We start from the raw sequence: 21,506 nt of genomic DNA, 5'->3' as shown, positions 1-21,506 counted from the left end.
TAATTTCAGTACTCGAGAATTCAGAGTTTTGAAAAATGAGAAATTCGAAAATTCAGAAGTTTTTATATTTAAAAAAAACTCTTTCGAGGGGAAAAATCTAACTTTGGACCCCCATTAATCACATTTGTCCATCTCTTTTCTAGCCCTCTTCAGATGGTCCCTTCCCCTTCACCAACTCTATCTTTCTCATATCGACCTTTTCCACAGGTCATCTGAAGTGTCCATTATAATCTGTTATCAGTCATTAGTTGCTCGCCCATCCAGTGCCAGGCAGTTGATTGACCGTCTAGTTGTCTCATTCAACACTATTACTGGAATGCGTTTTTTGATGATTCCACCCCATTGTGCGCGAACCAAATCGTTCAGACAAAAAATTTCGATACTCTCTAATACCAAGTGATTTCTCTTTTCCCTCCACATCCTCATCTATTTTCCTCATCGTCCAACCTCCTCTTTTTTCTTTCTTTTTTTTCACTCAAACAAAGAACATTTCGGTAACAGCCGGCGATCTTCTTCGTCGTCTTGTTGAAGGTTCTTCTGGCTGTACGCGTGCTGGCGCGCGCGAAAAAACTAATGGTTTTTTGTCGTCTTATGCCAGACGTAGAGAGGCAAAAAGCAGAAGAAGAAGAAGAAGAAGAAGAAGAAGAAGAAGAAGAAGAGGAGATGAAGGAGTTTGATGGACGCCAGATTCGCGCTCTTACATTGAGATGAAGACCCCCGAGAGACGGTGTCCTTGCATGTCAAATGAACGGGAAACCCAAGGAAGTACAGTGCCTTCACTTTTTTGTTGTTTCCTGCACAGTTTGGCATAAGAGGCTCTTCTCCACATCTTGCTGTTTTTCCTCCTCCACTTTTGACTGAATTGCTCTACCTAGCAGTCTGGTAGAAATCGCTGTTTTCTGAACCACGATATTTTGCTTATAAATTGCTAATATTGTTTTCTGTGATCGAACTTTTTTTGCATTTTTATGGAGGTTTTGAATACAGTAAACACTGAACTTCCCATTTCGAGCCCATATATCTCGTTTCCTGTAAAAGATATCAAAAAGTAGTAAACTGATAAAATCTTTATCATAACATCAGAAATACTTTGTTAGTTGACCACTTTTTCATATCTTGCACAGGAAACGAGATATACGGGCTCAAAGTTGACGGCTTAGGTGTCTACGGTAGTCACCTTTCCAATTTATAAGTAACCATTTGCACATAATATTTTCTTCAGTTAGACAAATATTTAAAACTCGCAATCAGTTCTAATGAGAAATATATTATGAATTTCTCAAATTTGTTTTCTCTAAAAGCCGGAACCAGAAATCCTTTGTTCTATATATTTTTTGTCTCTCTTATGAAACCCGCTTTGCTATTTTTCATAGTTGCAAAATCTCGGGCCGGCCCGCGGGTCGGCCCGTCGAGAATTTTGGCGGGCCCGGCCGGCCCGGGGTTCCTACAGACGCTGATTTTTTTGAATTTTTTTCGAAAATTTTGAAATTTTTCCGAAAATTTAAACAAAAACTATCTATTTTTTGACTACTTTTTACTTTGTTAAATTTGTTAAATAATGTAAGCTTTTCTCTTTTTTAATTCAAAAAAATACCCAATTTTTCATTGGAAATTTTTCAACTGTGGGAGGCCCGGCCCGTTGCAACTATGTTATTTTTTCACATTTTCCTAAATCTACTGTAATCCTAAATATATGAAAAACTCCTCCTTACGTGAATATTGATGTTCAAAACCAAAATGGGCTAATTAATTTTTAGATTATGGCTGTATTTTACTGTTTTACTGCTACTGTATCAGTTAATTCACACTTGCGCAATTTCTTAATCCAAACCCAAACACCCTAACTTGGCCTATGAACGCTATGCGGGAAACCATGTCTATATCACTGCACTATTACAAAGTTAGCAAACAATACTGGACCATACTATCATAAATAATCTTTCTCTTTATTCTCTATCTCTCCGGGCGGTTTTCTTCTGATCCACAAACAAATGTTGGCCTAACAAATTGCGTAACTTTTTACGATCCTCTGTGACTCGGATTACAGCCGATTGTTTGCTTCACTCGAGAAGACAGGCCCAACGCCTTCTTTATCTTCCCCCTTTCCATCCCTCGATGTTTATAATTCAGTTTCCATCTCCTTATTTATTCAAAAACAGCGGGAAACAAGCTTCTCGAGCTTGCTTCGATTTCTAATTCTCATTTGCATAAATACCATCTATTCAATCATTCACAGTGCGTCTGTCTCTGACTAAGCAACTATTTATCGTAGCTTAAAGTTTACACGACTTTCTCCCCGATACAAGCACACAGTAGTCCCCCACTCAGTCATCATCAACGACCTTTCATGCATTATTCGAGCCAACAAAAGAGAGGGTTGCATAAAAGAGCACGGGGAGGTATTGGTCCTTGAAAAAAACGGGGGTGCAAGAAAGCCCTCTTAATACAGGCTCATAACGCCCATTGATGGTTGGGATGCAAGGTCAAGCAGATGCGTCCCTGTCCGTTTACAACCCCTTCGCACCACGGGTATAGATCCATTTCCTACCACCACCACTTCTTTCTCCTCCCATCCATCATCTATAAAAGTGCATTCTTTAGTAACCGATCCCAATGCCATCAAAACTTTCGCAATCAAGACTCAAAGTGCATGCCGCTCGTTGACACAAGAGCCATAAATAGAAGTTATATTTATACAGTACCCAAGGGGCATCAGATAACCTAGAACTTCTTTTTTGATCATTCCGATAGGAGGTCTAGTGGACCTTCCCGTCTATAACTGAATTTTTAATAGAACGTGCTTCTTCTAATCTGACAGATTTTTGTGTTAGCGAGTAAATGTAATTTGGGGGTTAGGGTAAATGTTGGCCAAACGCATTCATCTTCTTATGCGTTGTTGGGGTCCTTTCTGTTTGTCTATGGCTCTGAATTAGTTGGTCTCCTATGGGGACAGACCATGTGCACAAACGATAAGATACATAAGAGATTGTGGAAAGAAGTGCAAACTGTCCCCACCCATTATCTAACACTTTTCCCTAAGTGGTTCACTATGCTCTCACAATTTGTGGAGAGAACCAATGACTTGACCCTTTTAGAGTAGGTTAAGTGTGGGATTTTCACCATATGTTTCACCTTTTCACTTATATGGACCCCATTCTCATTAACTATAAGAAAGATTAAAGTTTCGCAAATTAGGAAAGGAACCAAAGAATCATACCCCAAAGAATCATACCGTTTTGAAAAAAAAGTGCTGGTTTGGCAAAGTTTAGATCATAAAACCAAAAATGGTATCTAATTAGAGCCCACTTTGAATAAAGGATTAGTAGGAGTCGCTTTATAATTAGCCCTAATTCCTTTCCTTTAACGAAGTTCCACCGAAAGTCTTAAATCATACAACAAAGAGTTATCCGGGGTACTCCCTAATTAGTCAAAAGTCAACTTGAAGGCCTAATCCTTCCTCAAACCCGGAGATAAAACATATAATTTGTTCATGAAACTGTAATTAGGTGGTTTTGTTGACGGACTGACTGTCCATCACAACGATGTGCGTGTGTCACGTAACACTGGTAATTAGCTGCAGGTCTCTCCTACTCTCCGGAGGTTCCGTCCGGTCACAGTCTGCTCATTTCCCGTTGCATCCTCGCATAGTTTCCTCCGTTTTTCTTTTATTCCATTCAACCCAAACGCCTGTTGTCTTTCCTCACAGACTCCTTTCTACTGTACACTATTTCCCCCAGCATCGTCCGGTCATCCCACGTCTGTCATGTTTTTTGGACCTGCCGATGGGCCCTTTCTTCTATTTTGTAATATACTCATAGAGATGCGAGCGGTCTTATTGAAATTTGATATCCTGTACTTCACCCAGGCAACTCCATTGTCTTACGTATTCATCTCCCCATGCGTTCAGTTGATTATGCACATCAGTTTTGAAATTAGTTTCCTTACCAATGCATAAAAAGTTTACGTTGTTATGTAAATTGACTTCGACCTACTCACATTTCACCTTCAACACTATACACCACTTTAACCTAGCTGACAGTTTCTTTTGCTAGGTGTCAGAAATTGCTAATCTTGCATCATTATCTCCGTTTCGCATCTCATCATCAGAATCGGCAGTAAATCGTTGGTGTCGATCTGCCGTCTCCGTTTCTCTTTTTGGTTATTCGTCTCGGGCGGTCCTTTCCAGCAGCCCTTTTTATATTTCCCGACAATACGTTTGTTCTTTACGAGCTTTTCGGTTTCCATGTCGGAGCAGAATCTCGGTCGAGCGTAATAACGACTGTTTTGGGCGGCGAAGAACACGAGACAGGTGGCTGACGAAAGAGGCAAATTAGGCTACCATTTCCTTTTTCTCTCCGTCGTGCGGATCAGCTGCCACCTAAGTCATAACAACCAGCCATCTGCTTCAGATTTCAGAAATTATCCCCCAACTGTTTTACTACTGTTCCGCACCCTTCCAACATCCAACAGCCGTTACCTATCATTTTCCCATCTGCCAATTACCACTCAAAAAACCTTGAGAATGTTTTTCAACTTTCCTCTCTCCACCCTTTCTTTTCGGCTTCTGGAGGCGCGAGAATTCATATTTTAAATATCCCTTATGTTCTTTGTCGTGCCAGTGTGTCCAAAACACTCCCGCTGTGTTATTTCATTCGAAAAACGTTTTCTTTTTTTCCGGAAATATTTATTTTTCATCAACTTTGCTCTCTACCGTATCCCTTTAAAGGTACATGATCGAATTATCTAACGATGGCTTTGAGGCGAAAGCTGCAGTTACTGTAATTTATTGATCTGCCGGCGACCTATTCCATTTTTCTTCATTTCGCAACACCATCTGCGTTTTTCCTTGTTCTTCCCGTTCCACAGCTTCTCCAGCCCATCCCGCTACGTGACGCAATCAAGCGCACACCACAGTCTCCATTAGACGAACCCCTCTTCGCGTTGAGCCCGTATTGTCCACCCCATATTTCTGTCAGTCACTTGTCGTCTTCTTTCTCGCTTCCGTGATTGATTCACTCCCTCCTTGACGTTAATGATCCTAATAAATTAAACTCATATTTTTTCAGAAAACGACATCGAGCTAGACGGCAATCCGTGCCCGCGAGCACAAACTTTTTAGGGCAGCAGCGCCGCGCGTCGGGTACAGTTTAGGATGTTTCCTGCAGATAACAATGCTTTTTATGATGGTAAGCAATTCAAAACGTTGTGAATATTTCTTGAAAACTGATTATTTTCAGACTATTATACGCAATACAACAATAACATGAATCCAACCACATCGTTCAATTCGCAGCCGCGTTTATCACTGGACAGTGGTCTTGGCCTAACCAATGATTCATTCTGTTCCACTGACCTGAATGAAACCCATTTGATGGATATAACTGCTGCAACAGCGTCCGATGTTTCTACAAGTTTCCAGTCATCAGGCCCTCTTGAGCATTCTCCTCCAACGAAATGGGCGAGAATAAGGACGCCTCCGAATCGGAAAAGAACTTCGAGAGACCCTGTCTTCAACTTCTTCTCCCCTCCTTCGCAGAAGAAAATTCGAACAATGTTTTCATCGCCCACAAAGTTAATAAAGACTCCTGAGTCTCTTCGAAAGTCAATTCGCATCTCGAGTCCCTCCCCATTCAAAGTTACATTTAGTAAAACTCCACTGAAGTTGTCAAACAACGAGAATGTTACTGGTGAGTATCTTTTTCGAAAAAGTTTTATTCTAATTAAAAAAAACAATTTCAGGAATTCATATTGGACGATCAGGAACATACTACAACAAGAGAGTAACAGGCAGTGCTTCAAAAAGGTGTTTATTGCCTTCGAAACCTGATGGATTCACATTACTTGGTTCACCCAACTCTGACGTTCGTTTTCAATATCTTCAATTACTGCACACTGAACACTGTATTTTTCAGGTACTAGACATTCCGATGGAAGACAAATTCGATGAATTTGGAGATTTTCCATCTACAACTCCTTCGAAAATCAACACTGACCTTTTCGAAGTTAGTAACGATTCGATGGATTATCACCAGTATGCTGGTATGATAGAAACTGGAAGTTTCTTGAATAAATACACGCACTCATCGGGTCCACTCCTAGCGACTCACTTTCGGAGTACAAATCCAATCGTCCGAAGTGCATCACGAAACTTGTTGAAAAGTAACTCAGATACTTTTCAAGTTGAACCGAAGACTTCACAAACGTTGCCGTCGATCAAAGCTGAGCTTGAAGAAATCCCATCATTCAGTTCAGTCAAAACAAAGAAAGCCCGGGTCAAACCGAAGCAAAAGTCAGTCAAACGAGATCAACTTCGACAGACGAAGGAGAAGGAGATGAAGGATTGGAAGTTGGTTCCGTTTGAAACTCCCAAAAAAGAAGCTTCATTGGTTTGTTTTTCCTTACTGTTTTTAGAAACATCTATAGAGCAAAAAATATTTTTTGTGGTGACCGACTGCTTAACTCAGTTAGTTCGTTAATTGGATAGTGGTCGCAAATAACTCGGATAGTACAAAAACTTTGGGCTCATTGAGGTACTATGCACTTCAGAGGTACATAATACTCGACTCGGGTGTACAGAATACCTTTGAAAATTGAATTTCGTACCCCCTTGAACCCCCGGGTTGATGTAGTCTCCGGATTAACCAGCAATAGTGATTGTTCACAAAGTAATACGAAATTTTTTGCAGTACTCCGGTCGTTGGCTCGTCATCTCCACTGGCCGTACTCTTGCACAAAAAGAGCTTTTCTCGGATGCCAAAGACTTTTTTAAAACCCATCCTCCATCAACACCTGAACCGATGCCACTGATGCCGAACAGGCGGACTCCAGCCATTGCACGAGTAACCCTCTTCAAGAATCGTTACCGGTCTTTCAATATTTAAATTCTTTTTTGATTGCTAGTTCTTCAGCTCCATGCACGTTTATAGCTCCTCTACCTCGTTTTATTTATTTATCAGCACCATTACAGTATTATTTATGTGAACGAATGTGTATGGTAAGTGTCACAAGCCGCAGGGTTGCCTTTTGAGATTATATGTCTCACAGATTTTCCAAGTTTTCTTGTTCCGGTTATTAATTGTCCCCGTCTATACTGTTCGACGATCCTAGCTATCTTGTTATCTTCTCGAATTGCAAATTAATAAATATCCTAAAAAGATTCTGAAAATGTTGTTTTCCTCTGTTACTGTTGTATCTTGAGTATCTAAAGGGTCTCCCGTTTGAAAAACGTCTCATTTGCCAACTTTAAACAATTTAAAACACACTCTGTGTTCACACTGTTCAGTACCTAATTTTGTCGTCCCGCCAACAAGTTTTGGCAAACATAAACTTCTGCTCTTTGAGTCTAAGAATTCTCTACTATCCCGCCCATTTTGTGCTCGGTCGAGCACATGTGAGAAATCAGAGAGGCGCTTTTCGAGGGGGTTCGACATGAATATTATGACTCTATCCCAAAACCTGCTACTTCGTCGTGCAATGGCTTTTGCCGGGCTCGTTTGGGTGAGTTGCACGTGACTGACTACGGTCAAATTCTCAGTTGAAACACCGTCTCTTCCTATTCTACAGTCTCTAGTCTAATGAGTGGGAAACTTGGCTGTCCAAATGGAAAAACATGGCTCTCTTCCCTCTCTTAAGTTAGGGTCACATCAAAATACTTTAGAAAAAGAGTAGAAGACAAACCCCTTTCGAACGCGAAATGCCTACAATTTGATAGAATCTTGATTCAAGTTCGCAACTATTTTTCAGCCACCAATGTTATGTCTAGAAACAACTTTGTACCTCATTGAAACAACAACACAACACTTTAATTTCTTTTCTGAAGGTCGTCAAATCAAAGGCCCTCCTTCCTCTTTTCCCTCGCTTCCCTCATCATCCTTCCGTTATTTTTTCTTTAACGCATTCTTCACATTCTTTGCTCTCCATCTCTCTTCCTCTACTATTTTTGTTGTTTTGTCACAGCCTAAAAATGTGCAACAACGACATCAACACGTTTTCTCGTTTCTCTAGACCCTCGTAAAGCTCTCTCATCAGGTGTATATGTAATCTGAGACGTTTAGCTGTTTCTCCGGAAACAACACAAAATGAATTCTCAGAATCTGGTCCCATGACTAAATTAGCGTTTGATTTTTTGGTTTTCAGTTGACTAGAAACGTTGTAGCTTGCCAAATTTAATTCAGAGTATTTATATGGCGCAACTCGAAATGTTATTCTGCTTCTGGTACAAAAAGTCGGAACTGTGCCCAGAGATCCTACAGTGAAAACTACCGTAACCTAAGAAACTTTTTTCCGGATTTATCACCTTCGTGCGTTTTCAGTAAAATTTTCCACTGTCTAATTCAGGTGTTTTGTTGAGGAAAACAGCAGAAAACTCGACGAAAAGCTGTGAAAAGATGAGAAAAGAAATTCGCAAAATAAAAATATTTTCAGGTTACGGTAGTTGTCGTTGTAGGTCAAAGCTCCGATTTTCGTGTCAGAATAAAATTCCTTTTCCATAAATATTTCATACTCAAAAAGCCAAAAAGAACAAAAATTCATGCTGTGAAAGCTGAACAAACTTTGTGGAAAATAGAACATCAGACACTTTTATCCAATTTTCTTTCCATTCGAAATCCTGCAAAGTGCATTCCCATAAATTTCTTTTTTCCTCAACTCTCAATTCACTTTCAACCTCTCTTATCTGCTCCAATCGTAAATCAGAAGAAACGTTTTGATGATAAGGAAGCCGCCGCTGCTTCAGCACCAGCCGTCAATCAGTAATCACAATGTTATTTTAGCTGTGATTGAAAGTGTGTGACCTAGCTTCTGCTCTCTGGGATTAGATTTTTTAATTTGAAAATCATTTCTTATTTAGGTTATGTTTTAATTCTTGATGTTTTTAACATAGGAGCCATTTTTCATCCTCTAATCAAGAAACGATCCGTTTTAAAACTGGCTTTTCCAAATTCAAAAAATCAAAAACTTGAGTGTTCAGGGTTATCATTGAAACACTAATTCAATCAAAATTCGAACGCTATCTTAATAGGATTAGGGTCTCTCCTCCCACTCCAAAGTTGCCTTTTTTGAGTCTTTTTTGCAACTTATCGGAGAATAGGTTACAGAGCGAAACGCACTCTCTCTGTCTCTCTTTACACCACTTTTGCCTGGAATTAGGGAACATTGTCCTTCTCCTTCTTCCTCTCCATTGCCTCTCTTTTCGTGGATGAAATTCTCAGTTCGTTTTTACTTCACACTAGCCTTCTACAAACATCTCACCCATTTGACACAAGTTGTTCAAAAACAAATAATCTCTTTTTCTAGATGGTGCACTCAGAAAACGCAACGGACACAACTAATACTGTCTCAAACAATAATAATACAATTCTTGGCAATCAGTCTCAGTCAATTGCTGAGCAATTGAGCCAGTTAACCGGGAATTCGGTTAAGGATTCGGAGAAAATCATGAACTCGTGGCTTGGAGTGAGTTGGCATATTGAAGTTCTAATAAACATTCTGACCGTTTTCAGAAGCGCCAATGGGATCTCACTACTTCCGTTCAATTCGACCAGGAAGTACTTTCACGTCTCCGATCTCTCCGAGTCGCTCTTCTCGTCGTTGATTTTCAAAATGACTTTGTAGACGGCTCTCTCAAAATTGGAGATGGTGACGCTGGACAGGACCCAGCCAACGCAATCGGTCCGCTCAACGAGCTTCTCCAATTGAACACATGGGATCTCGTGGTGTATACGAAGGATTGGCACCCTCACAACCACATCTCATTTCTCAGTCAAGCGCATAATTCAGACAGAGAGATGGAGAAGAAAGACGAAAATAGAACTCTGAATTTCTTCGACTCTGTCCAGTTTATGAAACCAATTAAGACTGAACAGATTCTTTATCCAGACCACTGCATCCAGAGGAGCTGGGGATCCGAAATTCATCCAGAGGTTTACGTTTATCCGAAAGCGGAGTACATCATGAAAGGAGTCGACCCGTATCTCGATTCATATAGTGCATTCAACGATAATAATGGACGCTCCAAGTAAGTTTCTACAGGCTAATCAATTTTATTTCTTGGAATTCGAGACTTGAATTTTCAGGACTGAACTAGAAGATGTTCTTCGTCGAGAGGGAATTGACGCTGTTGTTATAGCTGGACTTGCTTACGACATCTGTGTCCGCTTCACGTGTCTGGTTCGTTTCTCTACAGTTTCATGAGAAAGAAATCTCAGTTTTCAGGATGCAGTTAAGCAAAACTTCCTCGCGGCTGTTATCCCTGAGTGCAGCGCAGGATTAATGAAAAAGGGAATCGAGGAATCCGAATCAGCGTTCAAGAAACATGGTGTTGCAATGATCTCAAAGGAGGAGGCTAAAGGAATCACTGATGGAGAATTCCTCCCAAATGAATGGGTTCAGAAAATCGCTCTTGCAAAAAAGAGCTCAGAATAATTTGCATAATTTGTTTTTATCTTTTTAATAAACATTTGCAAGTTCTTCTTCTTCTTTGAAAATTCTAAAACCGATTTTCAAACTGTGACAACGACGCTCCGAAATAACGCGGGCTGGCTATTGATTTCTAGTCCATCTGTCTTGTACTCCTCTCGGACAATGAGATTTTGTTTACTAGTTTTTGAAAAGGCTCAAACGGTTCCTTTCCGATATTTCGATTTTTCTTTCCCGTTTTCCAACTTTTTTGCATAGTCATGCTGATCAATAGCTTTGCTAAAGTTCGTCTAGTTTTCATGCCAGTGAGACTTCTAGACCGTTGAGATAAAAATTCCAGAGAAACTCCCATGTCTTTTGCATTGCATTGATTAAAATATCCTACACTAGGCAACTAGTTTTTACATCAATCAAAATGTCAAGAGATGTGAGTTTATCACCGAAATCGAATGAAAATCGATTTGGTTCTGGAGCCACTGCCAACGAGCCAATTAAAGTTGAAGTTGTGAACGAGGAACAGGTTGACTGCAATTTGGTAGGATTCTGAATAATTCATTATTATACAGAATTCAACTGCTAATCAATTAGGCTTTTCTTCTACACTTTCGACATCCTTTGTCGCATCCGAAGACTTATCCGAATCAATCGATGACTTGACAGTAACTAAAGTAAGTTTTACGGAAAACACTCCGAAAATCGACGATAATAGAATTTCAGGAGAAAAAGAAAATCAAACCGAGCAAATTAGCAGAAGATTTGACCCGGAAAAGGAAGGATACGACTAATTCGATCACCAACTTTTTTCATCGATTCACGCGAGGCGATCGCGAAGAGAAGAAGATTGTAGAAGAAGAGGAAGAAGAGCCAGTCGAAAGACCGGAAAAACTGATTAGCCCGGAGTCTGAAGAAAAATGGTTCGAGTCCAGAACACTTGATGAGCAACACATCGGCCACGAAGCAAACGCCGACGTTTACGAATGGGACCCCAATAATATGTCAGAGACTCTGGTTCGAGAACCACCTCCACTTGACCCAAACAATGCGATATTTGAAGAAAAGGGAATGCTCAAGCTTCTGGAAGAATTTCGAAACGGAGAACTGCGTTGGCTTGATGAACCACAAATATCTGCTATGGAAAAAGTGAAAGAAGCGCATGAAGATGTATCAAACATTCACTTGAAAGTGTATGAAATTGAATCAGCTAAACGAAAAAAGAGGAAAAATAAATTATCGAAGGAATCCGTAAGTTGAAATTATACTTTAATCTGCAAATCACATACTTTTTTCAGTCGGATTCGGAGGATTCAGAAGAAGAACGAATAATTGAAAAGCTGTTTGAAGAGATGAACTCTCATATGGTCAACATGCATTCTGCTCTTGATACTGTTCCATTTTATGACGCTTCTCAGAATCGAACTGATAATGACGAGGAGTACTTTTCCTCCTAACTTATTTTTGAGATTTTAACACACTAGCTTATTTTGCCTCGTACTTTGTAAAATCGCTTATTCATTTTCTCGAACTTTGTAACATTGACTGAAAACATAAATGTAAATTTTCAGGGATTGTCGAAAGTCTGGAAAACAACAAGGCGATGGCAAGTAAGTTTCTTTAAGTTTTCTGTGGCGCCGATAGCATCGCCTTGTCAAAATTTTAGCGTTCTTCAACAAGTTCTTCACAGGAGCATCCTCATCCGCGGCAAGTTCAGATTGTGGAAATATGGACATGCTTTGTCAGGCAATAAATCAGCTGCAGACAGAAAGTCATGGTAAGTTCCTCATTTTCAATCATCTCTTACATATGTCGCCTTTAGAAAACGTTGGTGAACGAGCCGCAGATATTGTTCGTCAAAATAAGGATCTCTTCGAGAAAAAAACAGCTGATGTTGAAGTCTTCTTGACAAACTGCAATGCACACGTTGGCTCCGCTGCGATGGCCGCCGCTATAAAGGGATTGTTCGATTCATCGTCATCAAAAAATAATGAGCAAGGACAAGAGAGAGCTGTCGAATTGATTCATCATTATCTTGAGGAGAACCAGCTTATTGGAGAGCATCTTAAACTGGTCCCAGAATTCATTTTCCCGCTTATACGCAGTGTCGGATGTTATTGCATGGAGAAGAAGCACAAACCAGAAATTGGACAGAAGATTATCTCAAAGGCATTGGCAACAATGTATCCTCCTGGTGGAAGTCATTCCAATGTACTGACTTCTGCTCACAGTGTTTTGTTCGCTTGTGCGTTGAAAACCAAGGACTATTCTTCCGTGGAGCCCTTCGTAAATATTCATATCGATGAAGTTGCAAACGAGAAGCGCGTGCAGGATGCTTCGCTGGATGAGCAGTTCCCAACGTACAGTATTGCGCGATTGAAGGTAGTTGTTAACATTTCAAATGAAAAGTTAGAAAAAATGATAGTTTCCAGGGTTCCCATAAAGGACAAGGACCAATGAGCTCTCTTGGAAATACAAATACACCCAGCCCGTATTTGAATCCAAAGTTTGTGCTTGATTATCTGTACAACGGTGCATGCGTTTTGATCGAGTTGAAAAATTACAAAGGGGCGCTTTTCCTCCTGGAAACACTCCTCTCAATCCCAGCTTACTCGGCACAGGATCAGATTGTTGAAGGATATAAAAAGTAAGTGATCATCGTTTCGGATTATTGTCGAATTAAAAAAAAAAACTGGGACCTGGAAAATGAGACTCATTTAATTTTTCAGGTTCGTGCTCGTTTCTCTCATTCTTAATGGCGTGGTAGTAGACAACACTGATAAGTTGCCTGGAACTCGAAGCCTGAAATTGAAAACTCCGGAATACAAGCATTTGTCGGAAGTCAAGTTCAACAGAAGTGCGAATACACATGCCAAAGTCGATGAACTTGTTCAGAATGCAAAAGATAAACTGAGAAGAGTAAGGAAATCGTTCCAGTTTTATTAATTTTGAATTTACATTTTTCAGGATGGAAACCTTGAACTTGCAAAGCTTATGGTCGCTGAGATGAGAAAAAAGACCATCGTTGCGCTGGCCAAAATCTTCAGCTCTGTTAGAGTGTCCGAAATTCAAAAGCTGGCCTTTCTGAAAAACCGTAATCAAGTGACGGACCTTATTGAGCAGTTGGTGGCAGAGAACAGAATCAATGTAACAGTCGAAGGAGAAATGGTATTTTGGTCAGAAGTAGCACCAGTCCCTTCTCGCCATGACATTCTTGAAAAGATCGCCAAGTAAGTTATAATCGCAATTTCAAAGAAAAAACGCCGTGCTTCCAGAGTTGACCATCTGAACAATCTGCTTCAAATCAAAAACAAGGATATGAAGTCTGGATCAGGACGTCAGAAGCCATCGATTCTATACAACGAAGATGAAGGACTCAGCATGCCACCAATCGAATAACCTAACTTCTTCAACTGTGTTTTACCTTATTTATCTCTTCACTATTCGCATCCCAATATCGGGTTTCTTCAGAAAATACCGTGCATAGAAAACATGAACATATTTAATTTTTGTATTCCAGCACTTTCAATACTCTTCACTGTCGAATGAAACCTTTTTACTTTTTCCTTTCTATGTACTTCATGGTTGTGGCCTAATTTTATATTACCTGAAACGCATTGGCTAAAAAAGGTGTCAGTCAGGTTGGAATGAAAATTTGTTATTTTTGTAACTGCTGACCTCATCTCCCGACCTTATCACATTTTCGTTTTTATCGTTGTTTGTCTGTGTCTGACCGTTTCCTTCCGCCTTTCTGTACGAGAAACCTGTTGGCTTTTGTTGCTTCTCTCCTCCTCTTGGATCGATTCTGCGTTGTCAAGAGTGCATACTTCTACTTTCAAATACAATGCCATATATTCTGATATCCACCCAAATTCGTATGGAGTGTGGTCCTACAATGGTAGGGGATGGAGAGAGTGATGCGAAGTTGATGGAGAAACTGGAAGCGAAACTAATGAAGCAGCTCGGAAATGAGTTCCAGGTGTGATAAGATACAGTGGTTCAAAAAATTATTTGCTTTGAAGGAGTACATTACTAAATGGTCGCCCAGAAAAGTTCTAAACCAATTAGAGAAAGAAGGTTGGCAAGTTGTAGCCATGGCTGGAATCGGTCAAACTTGTGCCTGGACTTTGTATAAAGCGGATCCGGTGTGAAGTGTTTCCTTCAATACTCTGTAAAATCTCGTCCCTGTTCCTTTCAATAAATGTTTTTCCTCCAGCTGACTGACGCTATAGTTTTCTTGATTTAATTTTAAAGTTCAAATTTTCTTTCAGATTCGTTCAGATTTATATACAGATGACAAAAAGGTGAAGAGATTTAAACAATGGTTCGTTTTCTGCGCGAAACTAAAACTTTCAATTTTTAGCTTTTCAGGTTCAAACAACAACATTGGTAAAAGTGGCGGCAGGAGTTTTCGTGATGGGATCGACTGGACTTTATCTAGCTCAAAAATCCGTTCAATGGAAAGTTCGAAAATTGCCACACTACAACGAAAGCCTGAAGATTGTTTTTGAGCACCCGAAAGCCCTTGTGAGTCCTCCTTTTCTTTTACTCTCTCCCGCTCTCTCCCTTACTAATTAGGTCCGAGAAGACAAATCGATTTTATTTTTATTTCTTCAGGAAGCCATTGGCGCACCGATTTCTGTTGGTAGTGTGGAACTTTCAGACCGTGTTCATAATTATGTGGATAAAACAACAAGCAGGGTTAGTAGTTTCAGTTTCTTCTCATTTGACAACTATGTATATTTCAGTTACGAATTCCTGTGACCGGTCTCGTCGACTGCGGATTTATAGATGTTCTAGCTGTTCGAGAAACCGAGAAAGAGAATTTCGAAACGGCGAAAGTACGGCTTTATCTGAATGACGGTGTTTATACGATCTTTGATACGGGACGGTGGCAAGAAGATGAAGAACAATAATAATTCATAGACAATTTTAGAAGAGTGTTTAGTAGGATATTTCATTTTTGTTGTTTTTTTGCATTTTTGTTGCTTTATTTATTCATTTGAAATGAACAAATTGAATTCTGGATGTAATTCTGATCAATTCCAATTGTCTTTATCATAAACCACTATATTTTTTCTCTGAAATCCTGCAATTACTGACTACTTCCCAGCCCGCTGACGGGTCGTCATGGCAATTTCGGAATGGATCCAGGCGTTGCAAGGTGAGAAAGGAATTGTTGTTGTTTAGTGTAATCTGTAGGAATCCTGATAGCGGAGATGTTCGGAATGTCGAAAATCACAAGTTTCAAAGCTTCGGAATATTCCGGCATTCAAATTTCAAAGTAGAAATCCATTTTCCCATCACAAAAACAACAAGAATTGGTGGAAAAATTGACGAAAAGATTTCCAAAATGCAAAAAAAAAAGAAAGTTCAGCTCGAGACCCGCAAGAAAACTTTTCGCGTGCGCCTTTGACATACTGTAGTCAGACTACGGTATGCACTGGGGTTCAAGCGAGGGGGTCAGAAAGCCCAGCAAACTCGTAAGCCAGAAGAAATTTAATAATTTTAAATTGGACGCGGGTTTGATCTAGATCATGATCTATTTCTTCAAAATCAACTGGTTGCAAGGCGCGCTTTTTCGCTCTTCATTTAAAACTGTGAAACTCAGCCAACGAAATTCGGCAGCGAATTTAGAATTTTTCCTAAATTTACTGGGGCGCTCTTTCTGACCCCCTCGCTTGAACCCAAGTGGGTATGTCAAAAAATCTTCAAAAATATTCCAGCCGAAATGGACGGAATTCCAAATTCGTTTCTGAACATCCCTGGACGCTTGATATTCTTTTATTAGCCTCTAGTATGTAACCTTTGCTCATCCATTGTGTCAAATTTTTCCAGATGTTGCCTGGCCAGGATTCCTCCAACCACATGTAGAAGTGCTTCTTCTATGGATTACATGGGCGGTTGACTATATCGATTTGGATTATTTAGAAGTGAGAAACTTTGGAAAACTACGTTTTTTTATATACACTTAACACAGGGATTTTCGGAACGGAATTCCGAAAATTCCGACCATTTTCGGAATGATATTCCTAACGGAATATTTCCAAGAAAAAAATTCGGAATGAAATTCCGGTCGGAATAATTCCGAAAGATTTTTTCGGAATTAAAAAAACCGGAATTTTTCCGAAGCTTTTTTTTGGAACCTAGATTTTCTGACTACGGTCCGTCGGAGGAAAATTGCAACAGAGCGCGCATGAAAGCACACACAAAGCAGCGTTCCAATTTGGGACAGTTCGACCCCTTACCAGTTCGAACTTGTAACAGTTCGATTCTGTCCGCGTTCTGTTCTGGTAAGTGTGCGAAAAAAGGACTGTTCTGAATTGAATCAGTTCGATTTTAGGTCTGTTCGATTTTGAAAACGTTCGAATTCGTCGTACCCCCCAGGTCTCGACCTGAATTACTTTTGATAGTATTTTGCGCTGCCGAAATCTTTCTTTCAATTTTCACCAGTTTTTGGTTTTTTTGTGATAGGAAAATGGAGTTTCTAATATGAAAATTGAATTTTAAAACATTCCGAAAATTCCGAAATTCCGAAAATTTTAAAATCGGAATATTCCGAAATTCCGAATTTTTAAAAATCGGAATATTCCGAGATTCCGAAATTTTCAAAATCGGAATTTTCGACATTCCGAAAAGGTCATTCCGAACATCCCTGACTTAACGACATTAAAACGATAGAAAAACTGGAGATGAAGTGTGCCTCAACACCTAACTAGATACACTCAAATTTGTCTACTAATCATACTATCATAAAACTAATCAATGACTTTTTTTGTCTCTATGCATTCCCGAAAACACAGTCTCTCCGTGCATCCTGCATCATCAGCTGCGAGTGCACCCTCTCTTTCTTGTCTAATCTCTCTCATCATTCCACTGTATATCTTTTCTTTGCTCTCTCGCTCTCCTCTCTCTGATTCTACCCGAAATGGCTCCATTCTGCTCACCCCAAATGATTAGTTCACAAGCAATTTTTACTACCGCAGAATATTAGCTAAATGTTTCTATGGCTTCATGAAATTATTTTGAGCGGAGCACATGCAATTCATCAGTTTGTCCCAGAGGTATTATTAGAAATCTCTGAAATTGAAACAGTTTACAGAAACATCTTTATTGTATCTATTTCAGTATCTACTCTGGCTTCTGCTCCCATTCTTCATCCTCTTCATCTTCCCCATCTTCCTGGTGCTCTTCATATACGGATGTGTGATTTTCGTGCACATTTACGGTCACCGACATCAAATCCGAGAAGCGTATCATACGAGTTATTGGGAAGGAGCACGAGTGGCAATCGCTTCATTCTGGGATGGTGTCGGAAACGTTTGGCATGGCTACGAACTGAAAGGGATTGAAAATGTTCCTGATGAAGGATCAGCCCTTTTCATCTACTATCACGGATGCCTTCCACTCGATGTCTACTACCTCATCTCGAAACTAGTGATACATAAAAATCGATCGCTGCACTGTGTTGGTGACAAGTTTATTTTCAAAATTCCTGGCTGGCGTCCACTTTGTAAACTATTCTCAATCACGGCTGGAACCGTTGAAGAATGTACAGAAGAATTGAAAGAAGGAAATCTGTTGTGTATTGCTCCTGGTGGTGTTCGAGAAGCTTTATTCTCGGATCCCAATGTCTATGACATTTTGTGGGGCAAACGTCTGGGATTCGCGAAAGTGATTATTGGAAGCAAGACGCCAGTGATTCCAATGTTCACCGAAAACTGTCGCGAATCGTTCCGAACTCCCGAATGGGGTCGAAGCTTTTTCCGATGGATTTATGAGAAGACGAAAATCCCGTTGTGCCCAATTTATGGAGGATTTCCTGTTAAAATGATCACTCATCTTGGTAAACCAATCTACTTTGATTTCGACACTGTAACACCTGAAGAGGTAAGAAATTCTTAGGATATTCTTGGATTTGTTAGCTTCTTTTTCAGGTTCGAAAAACTGTTAAACGGGAAATTCGCTCTATGATCAAAGAACATCAACGTCTCCCTGGTAGTGTCTGGCAAGGCATTGCCCAACGCTGGTCAGCTCCATCAAAGAAGAAAACTGACGAACCAGAGCAAGCAGTGAGTATTGTTAGTTTGGAACAGTGTTGCTTTTGTCTGTCCATAACTGTTTCTAATCACTAAGACCTGTTTAATCTTCCACATTCTAGGAACTACTTCAACGAAACGGTGCCGGTACCACGAGCCCGACGTCAGATTCAGAAGACGTCGTTGTGTTACGGCGAGAACGATCTGGAATCGATAATGACGACGCTGAAATCGACGAGTTGGGCGGAATTTAAATGAATGTGTATCCGTTGGATCTCTCTCATCCCTGTAATCTATATCGTCCTGGTTTTGAACCATTGTAACCTAAATACTCATTTTTGCTATTTACTGCTCTGTGATACTTGCGTAATCATTTTCTTCCTGTTTCACTCTCACTCTCTGTCATAATAAAGAATTTTACATTTAATTGAATAATTTATTTTTGTTATTCGTCAATTGTTCCAAATGATTTATACTTTACATGCTTAAAATCACAATCACTCAATAGTTACAACCCAATTAAAGACATTTATAATATTAATAATTTTTTCCGCCTTTCTTTTTCGGAATGCTCACTTCTGCTTCATCTTCCTTTATTGGCGTTTCCTCTTCTCCCCAACCCCATCCTTCTTCTTTTTCGAAAGCATCATCCTGAATTGGTTCTGTGAGCATTTCTTCGTTCGAGGCAGGTTCCTCGACAATTTTATCCTCACGGATAGTCTCCAAATGAGGCTCTGGTGCTGTTTGGGTAATCAAAACCTCTTCTTTTATGCTATCATTGTCCGGTTCTTCAAAAGTTTGTTCTGCTTCATCAGTACTAGGTTCATCGATTGGTGCCGTCTCTTCTGACTTTATTAGAACCTCTTCGTTCGTAATATTTCGTTCTTCTTGGTTCGCAGTAGAGTTGGCATAGACATCGGTGTTTTGGTGATTTTCAGTGTTTTTCATTGATTGATTCGTTTGTTCGGCTTCATGAGTTTCAGTTTGTTCTTCGGGAGTCGGCTCCAAGAAGAATTTGGTTGGTCCCATTTCCTCGTGAGGTTTTGTTTGTAACACACTCTCAAGACCGATTTCCTCCAAAGTTTTCTTTTGCAAAAGTGGTTTGACAATGTCTTCTATTTTGTCAGCTCCATCACAAGATGCAGCTAGTTGCTTCATATCAAACTCGATGAATTGAAGCTGAAAATTTCGACAAAGTTAATATCAAACACATGTTTACAGTCTTACGTATTGATGCTTCGAGATCGAAGAACCGAAAATTTTGCTGATCGTCGCTGGTGGGAAGAAGAAAGCAATACATTTCTCAAAAAATGGGGCAACGCTGGTACAAACGATCCGTACGGCACGAGTGAAGTTGGCCGAATTTGAATGCGAAGTTGCAAGCCAAGTCAGGATAGATCGGATAGAGTCCCGAAGGGAAACTACAACGGTCGACAGAATCACTGGCGTTAGTATGAACCGTAATCCATTGAGGGCGTCAACGACTCCGTTTGTGTATATAGTCATTTCATCCCACAAACTGAGTTCAGCGGCTGCGACAGGTGGAGCATCCGGTGTTGATTCGAATTGAGGAAGTGATGCGGGATCTATTCCAATCATAACTATATCTCGAGAGGATCCAGTCAAACGGTTGGTAGCGTCTTGTACATTTTGTCGGAACCGCTGTTCGACTAGTTTGGTCAGTTTCCCAGCAATCAATGGACGGAAATCGATACCCATTCTTCCAAAAGAAGATGCCATTGCCATTAGTTTAGTCCATACGGCCGATAAATCGACAGCTGACCTGTAAATAGGTCACTTTATAGTAAACAAAGGGTAGACTAAACCGTACTTCACATCTGCCTTTGTAATGAGATCCAGCATTTTCTTCACATTCGAGATTACCCATTGAGACAAAATTGAATTCGGAGGAAGCACTGGCCATGACTCCCATCTTGGATCTGCGTTTGGCTGAAAATTGTTCTATTTCTATTGTTCTTTCAAATTTTTAAAAATACTCACATTTTTTCTAACGATTTCGTTTTCCGGGAAAACGGCCAGGAATAAAACAAGAGTGTCATACATGCTGGTACGATACGTTTCGATGGCTTGTACAATCATGTCGACGTTTCCCTGTAATGGTTAAAAATAGTGCATATTCCCGTTATCACTCTATTTGTTAATTCATTCACACCAATCGCTTCAGCACCATAACATAATTTTTTCAGATTTACAATGAAACTTGGAGACACTGTACCAAACTTTACTTTCGACACCGATCTTAGAAAGGATCAGAGCTTGCATAGCTACATTGGAGACAAGTAATTTCTCATGATAATCTCATTAATCTTGAATGTCCCTTCAGTTGGCTCATGCTGTTCAGTCATCCAGCGGATTTCACTCCAGTCTGTACTACCGAACTCGCTGAACTTGTCAAACTGGCTCCCGAGTTTAGCATGCGACACGTGGAAATCCTTGCCATCAGCATCGACTCGTCAGAAACACATCGTGCATGGGCAAAGGATATCAACGCTGTTGTGAAGGGATGTCTCTCTGTCGGACATCACCTTCCATTCGAAATTATCGCGGACACGGATCGTTCCATTTGCACTGAGTTGGGAATGATCGATCCTGACGAGGTTAACTCGCAAGGGATCTGTCTTTCGGCAAGAGCAGTAATGCTGTTCGGACCAGACAGAAAACTCAAGTCTAAAATTCTTTATCCAGCCACTTTTGGTAGAAACTTTGTGTGAGTCCCTCTCATGATGATTATCAACTTTAAAATAATTGTTTCAGCGAAATTCTTCGTATGGTGGATGGAGTGCAGCTGGGAAGCAAGGCTCCAGTTGCTACACCAGCTAACTGGACTTCAGGAAAGAATGTGATTGCTCAGCCTTCTCTCAGCCAGGAGCGAGTAGTCGAGGAGCTCTGCGGAGGTGATCCGGATAAGTGTAAAATTGTTCCACTCCCAAGTGGAAAACGTTACTTGCGTGTGATCGAAGGAGATGCCTACTTGAAGAGCTAATTCTTCTCTTGTTGATTTCTGAATTTTCCAATTTTTGTGTGTTCGCTTTTCATTTT

The 21,506-nt window shown here is 40.2% G+C and overlaps 5 protein-coding genes across 5 annotated transcripts; all 5 read left to right on the top strand.

The window, feature by feature from the left end:
- Positions 1–5,152: 5,152 nt before the first annotated feature.
- On the top strand, positions 5,153–6,881 carry Cbr-tcl-2 (the record flags this gene model as incomplete). Its single annotated transcript, XM_002634061.1, has 4 exons — positions 5,153–5,186; positions 5,238–5,687; positions 5,740–6,386; positions 6,687–6,881. 4 exons carry the CDS (start codon positions 5,153–5,155, stop codon positions 6,879–6,881), a joined length of 1,326 nt encoding a protein of 441 aa, XP_002634107.1.
- Positions 6,882–7,428: 547 nt separating this feature from the next.
- Cbr-pnc-1 lies at positions 7,429–10,422 on the top strand (the record flags this gene model as incomplete). The annotated part of the gene is made up of 5 exons (XM_002634062.1): positions 7,429–7,497; positions 9,295–9,453; positions 9,501–10,015; positions 10,074–10,167; positions 10,213–10,422. 5 exons carry the CDS (start codon positions 7,429–7,431, stop codon positions 10,420–10,422), a joined length of 1,047 nt encoding a protein of 348 aa, XP_002634108.1.
- A 409-nt stretch (positions 10,423–10,831) lies between these two features.
- On the top strand, positions 10,832–13,806 carry Cbr-csn-3 (the record flags this gene model as incomplete). Its single annotated transcript, XM_002634063.1, has 10 exons — positions 10,832–10,951; positions 10,983–11,084; positions 11,134–11,662; positions 11,979–12,017; positions 12,074–12,184; positions 12,230–12,789; positions 12,840–13,054; positions 13,137–13,326; positions 13,375–13,637; positions 13,683–13,806. 10 exons carry the CDS (start codon positions 10,832–10,834, stop codon positions 13,804–13,806), a joined length of 2,253 nt encoding a protein of 750 aa, XP_002634109.1.
- A 496-nt stretch (positions 13,807–14,302) lies between these two features.
- Positions 14,303–15,171, top strand: Cbr-gfrp-1 (the record flags this gene model as incomplete). Its single annotated transcript, XM_045235877.1, has 4 exons — positions 14,303–14,386; positions 14,430–14,552; positions 14,779–14,934; positions 15,025–15,171. The coding sequence occupies 4 exons, from the start codon at positions 14,303–14,305 to the stop codon at positions 15,169–15,171; spliced, it is 510 nt and encodes a 169-aa protein (XP_045091920.1).
- A 366-nt stretch (positions 15,172–15,537) lies between these two features.
- Positions 15,538–21,450, top strand: CBG01664 (the record flags this gene model as incomplete). The annotated part of the gene is made up of 9 exons (XM_002634065.1): positions 15,538–15,571; positions 16,246–16,340; positions 17,536–18,297; positions 18,345–18,479; positions 18,569–18,684; positions 19,136–19,267; positions 20,654–20,746; positions 20,791–21,174; positions 21,222–21,450. The coding sequence occupies 9 exons, from the start codon at positions 15,538–15,540 to the stop codon at positions 21,448–21,450; spliced, it is 1,980 nt and encodes a 659-aa protein (XP_002634111.1).
- Positions 21,451–21,506: the final 56 nt, after the last annotated feature.

This window comes from Caenorhabditis briggsae, assembly GCF_000004555.2.
Source record: "Caenorhabditis briggsae complete genome, chrIV, whole genome shotgun sequence".
NCBI classification, from domain to species: domain Eukaryota; kingdom Metazoa; phylum Nematoda; class Chromadorea; order Rhabditida; family Rhabditidae; genus Caenorhabditis; species Caenorhabditis briggsae.
The sequence above is the reverse complement of the archived record's forward strand: the minus strand, read 5'-3'. Positions and strand labels throughout refer to the sequence as shown.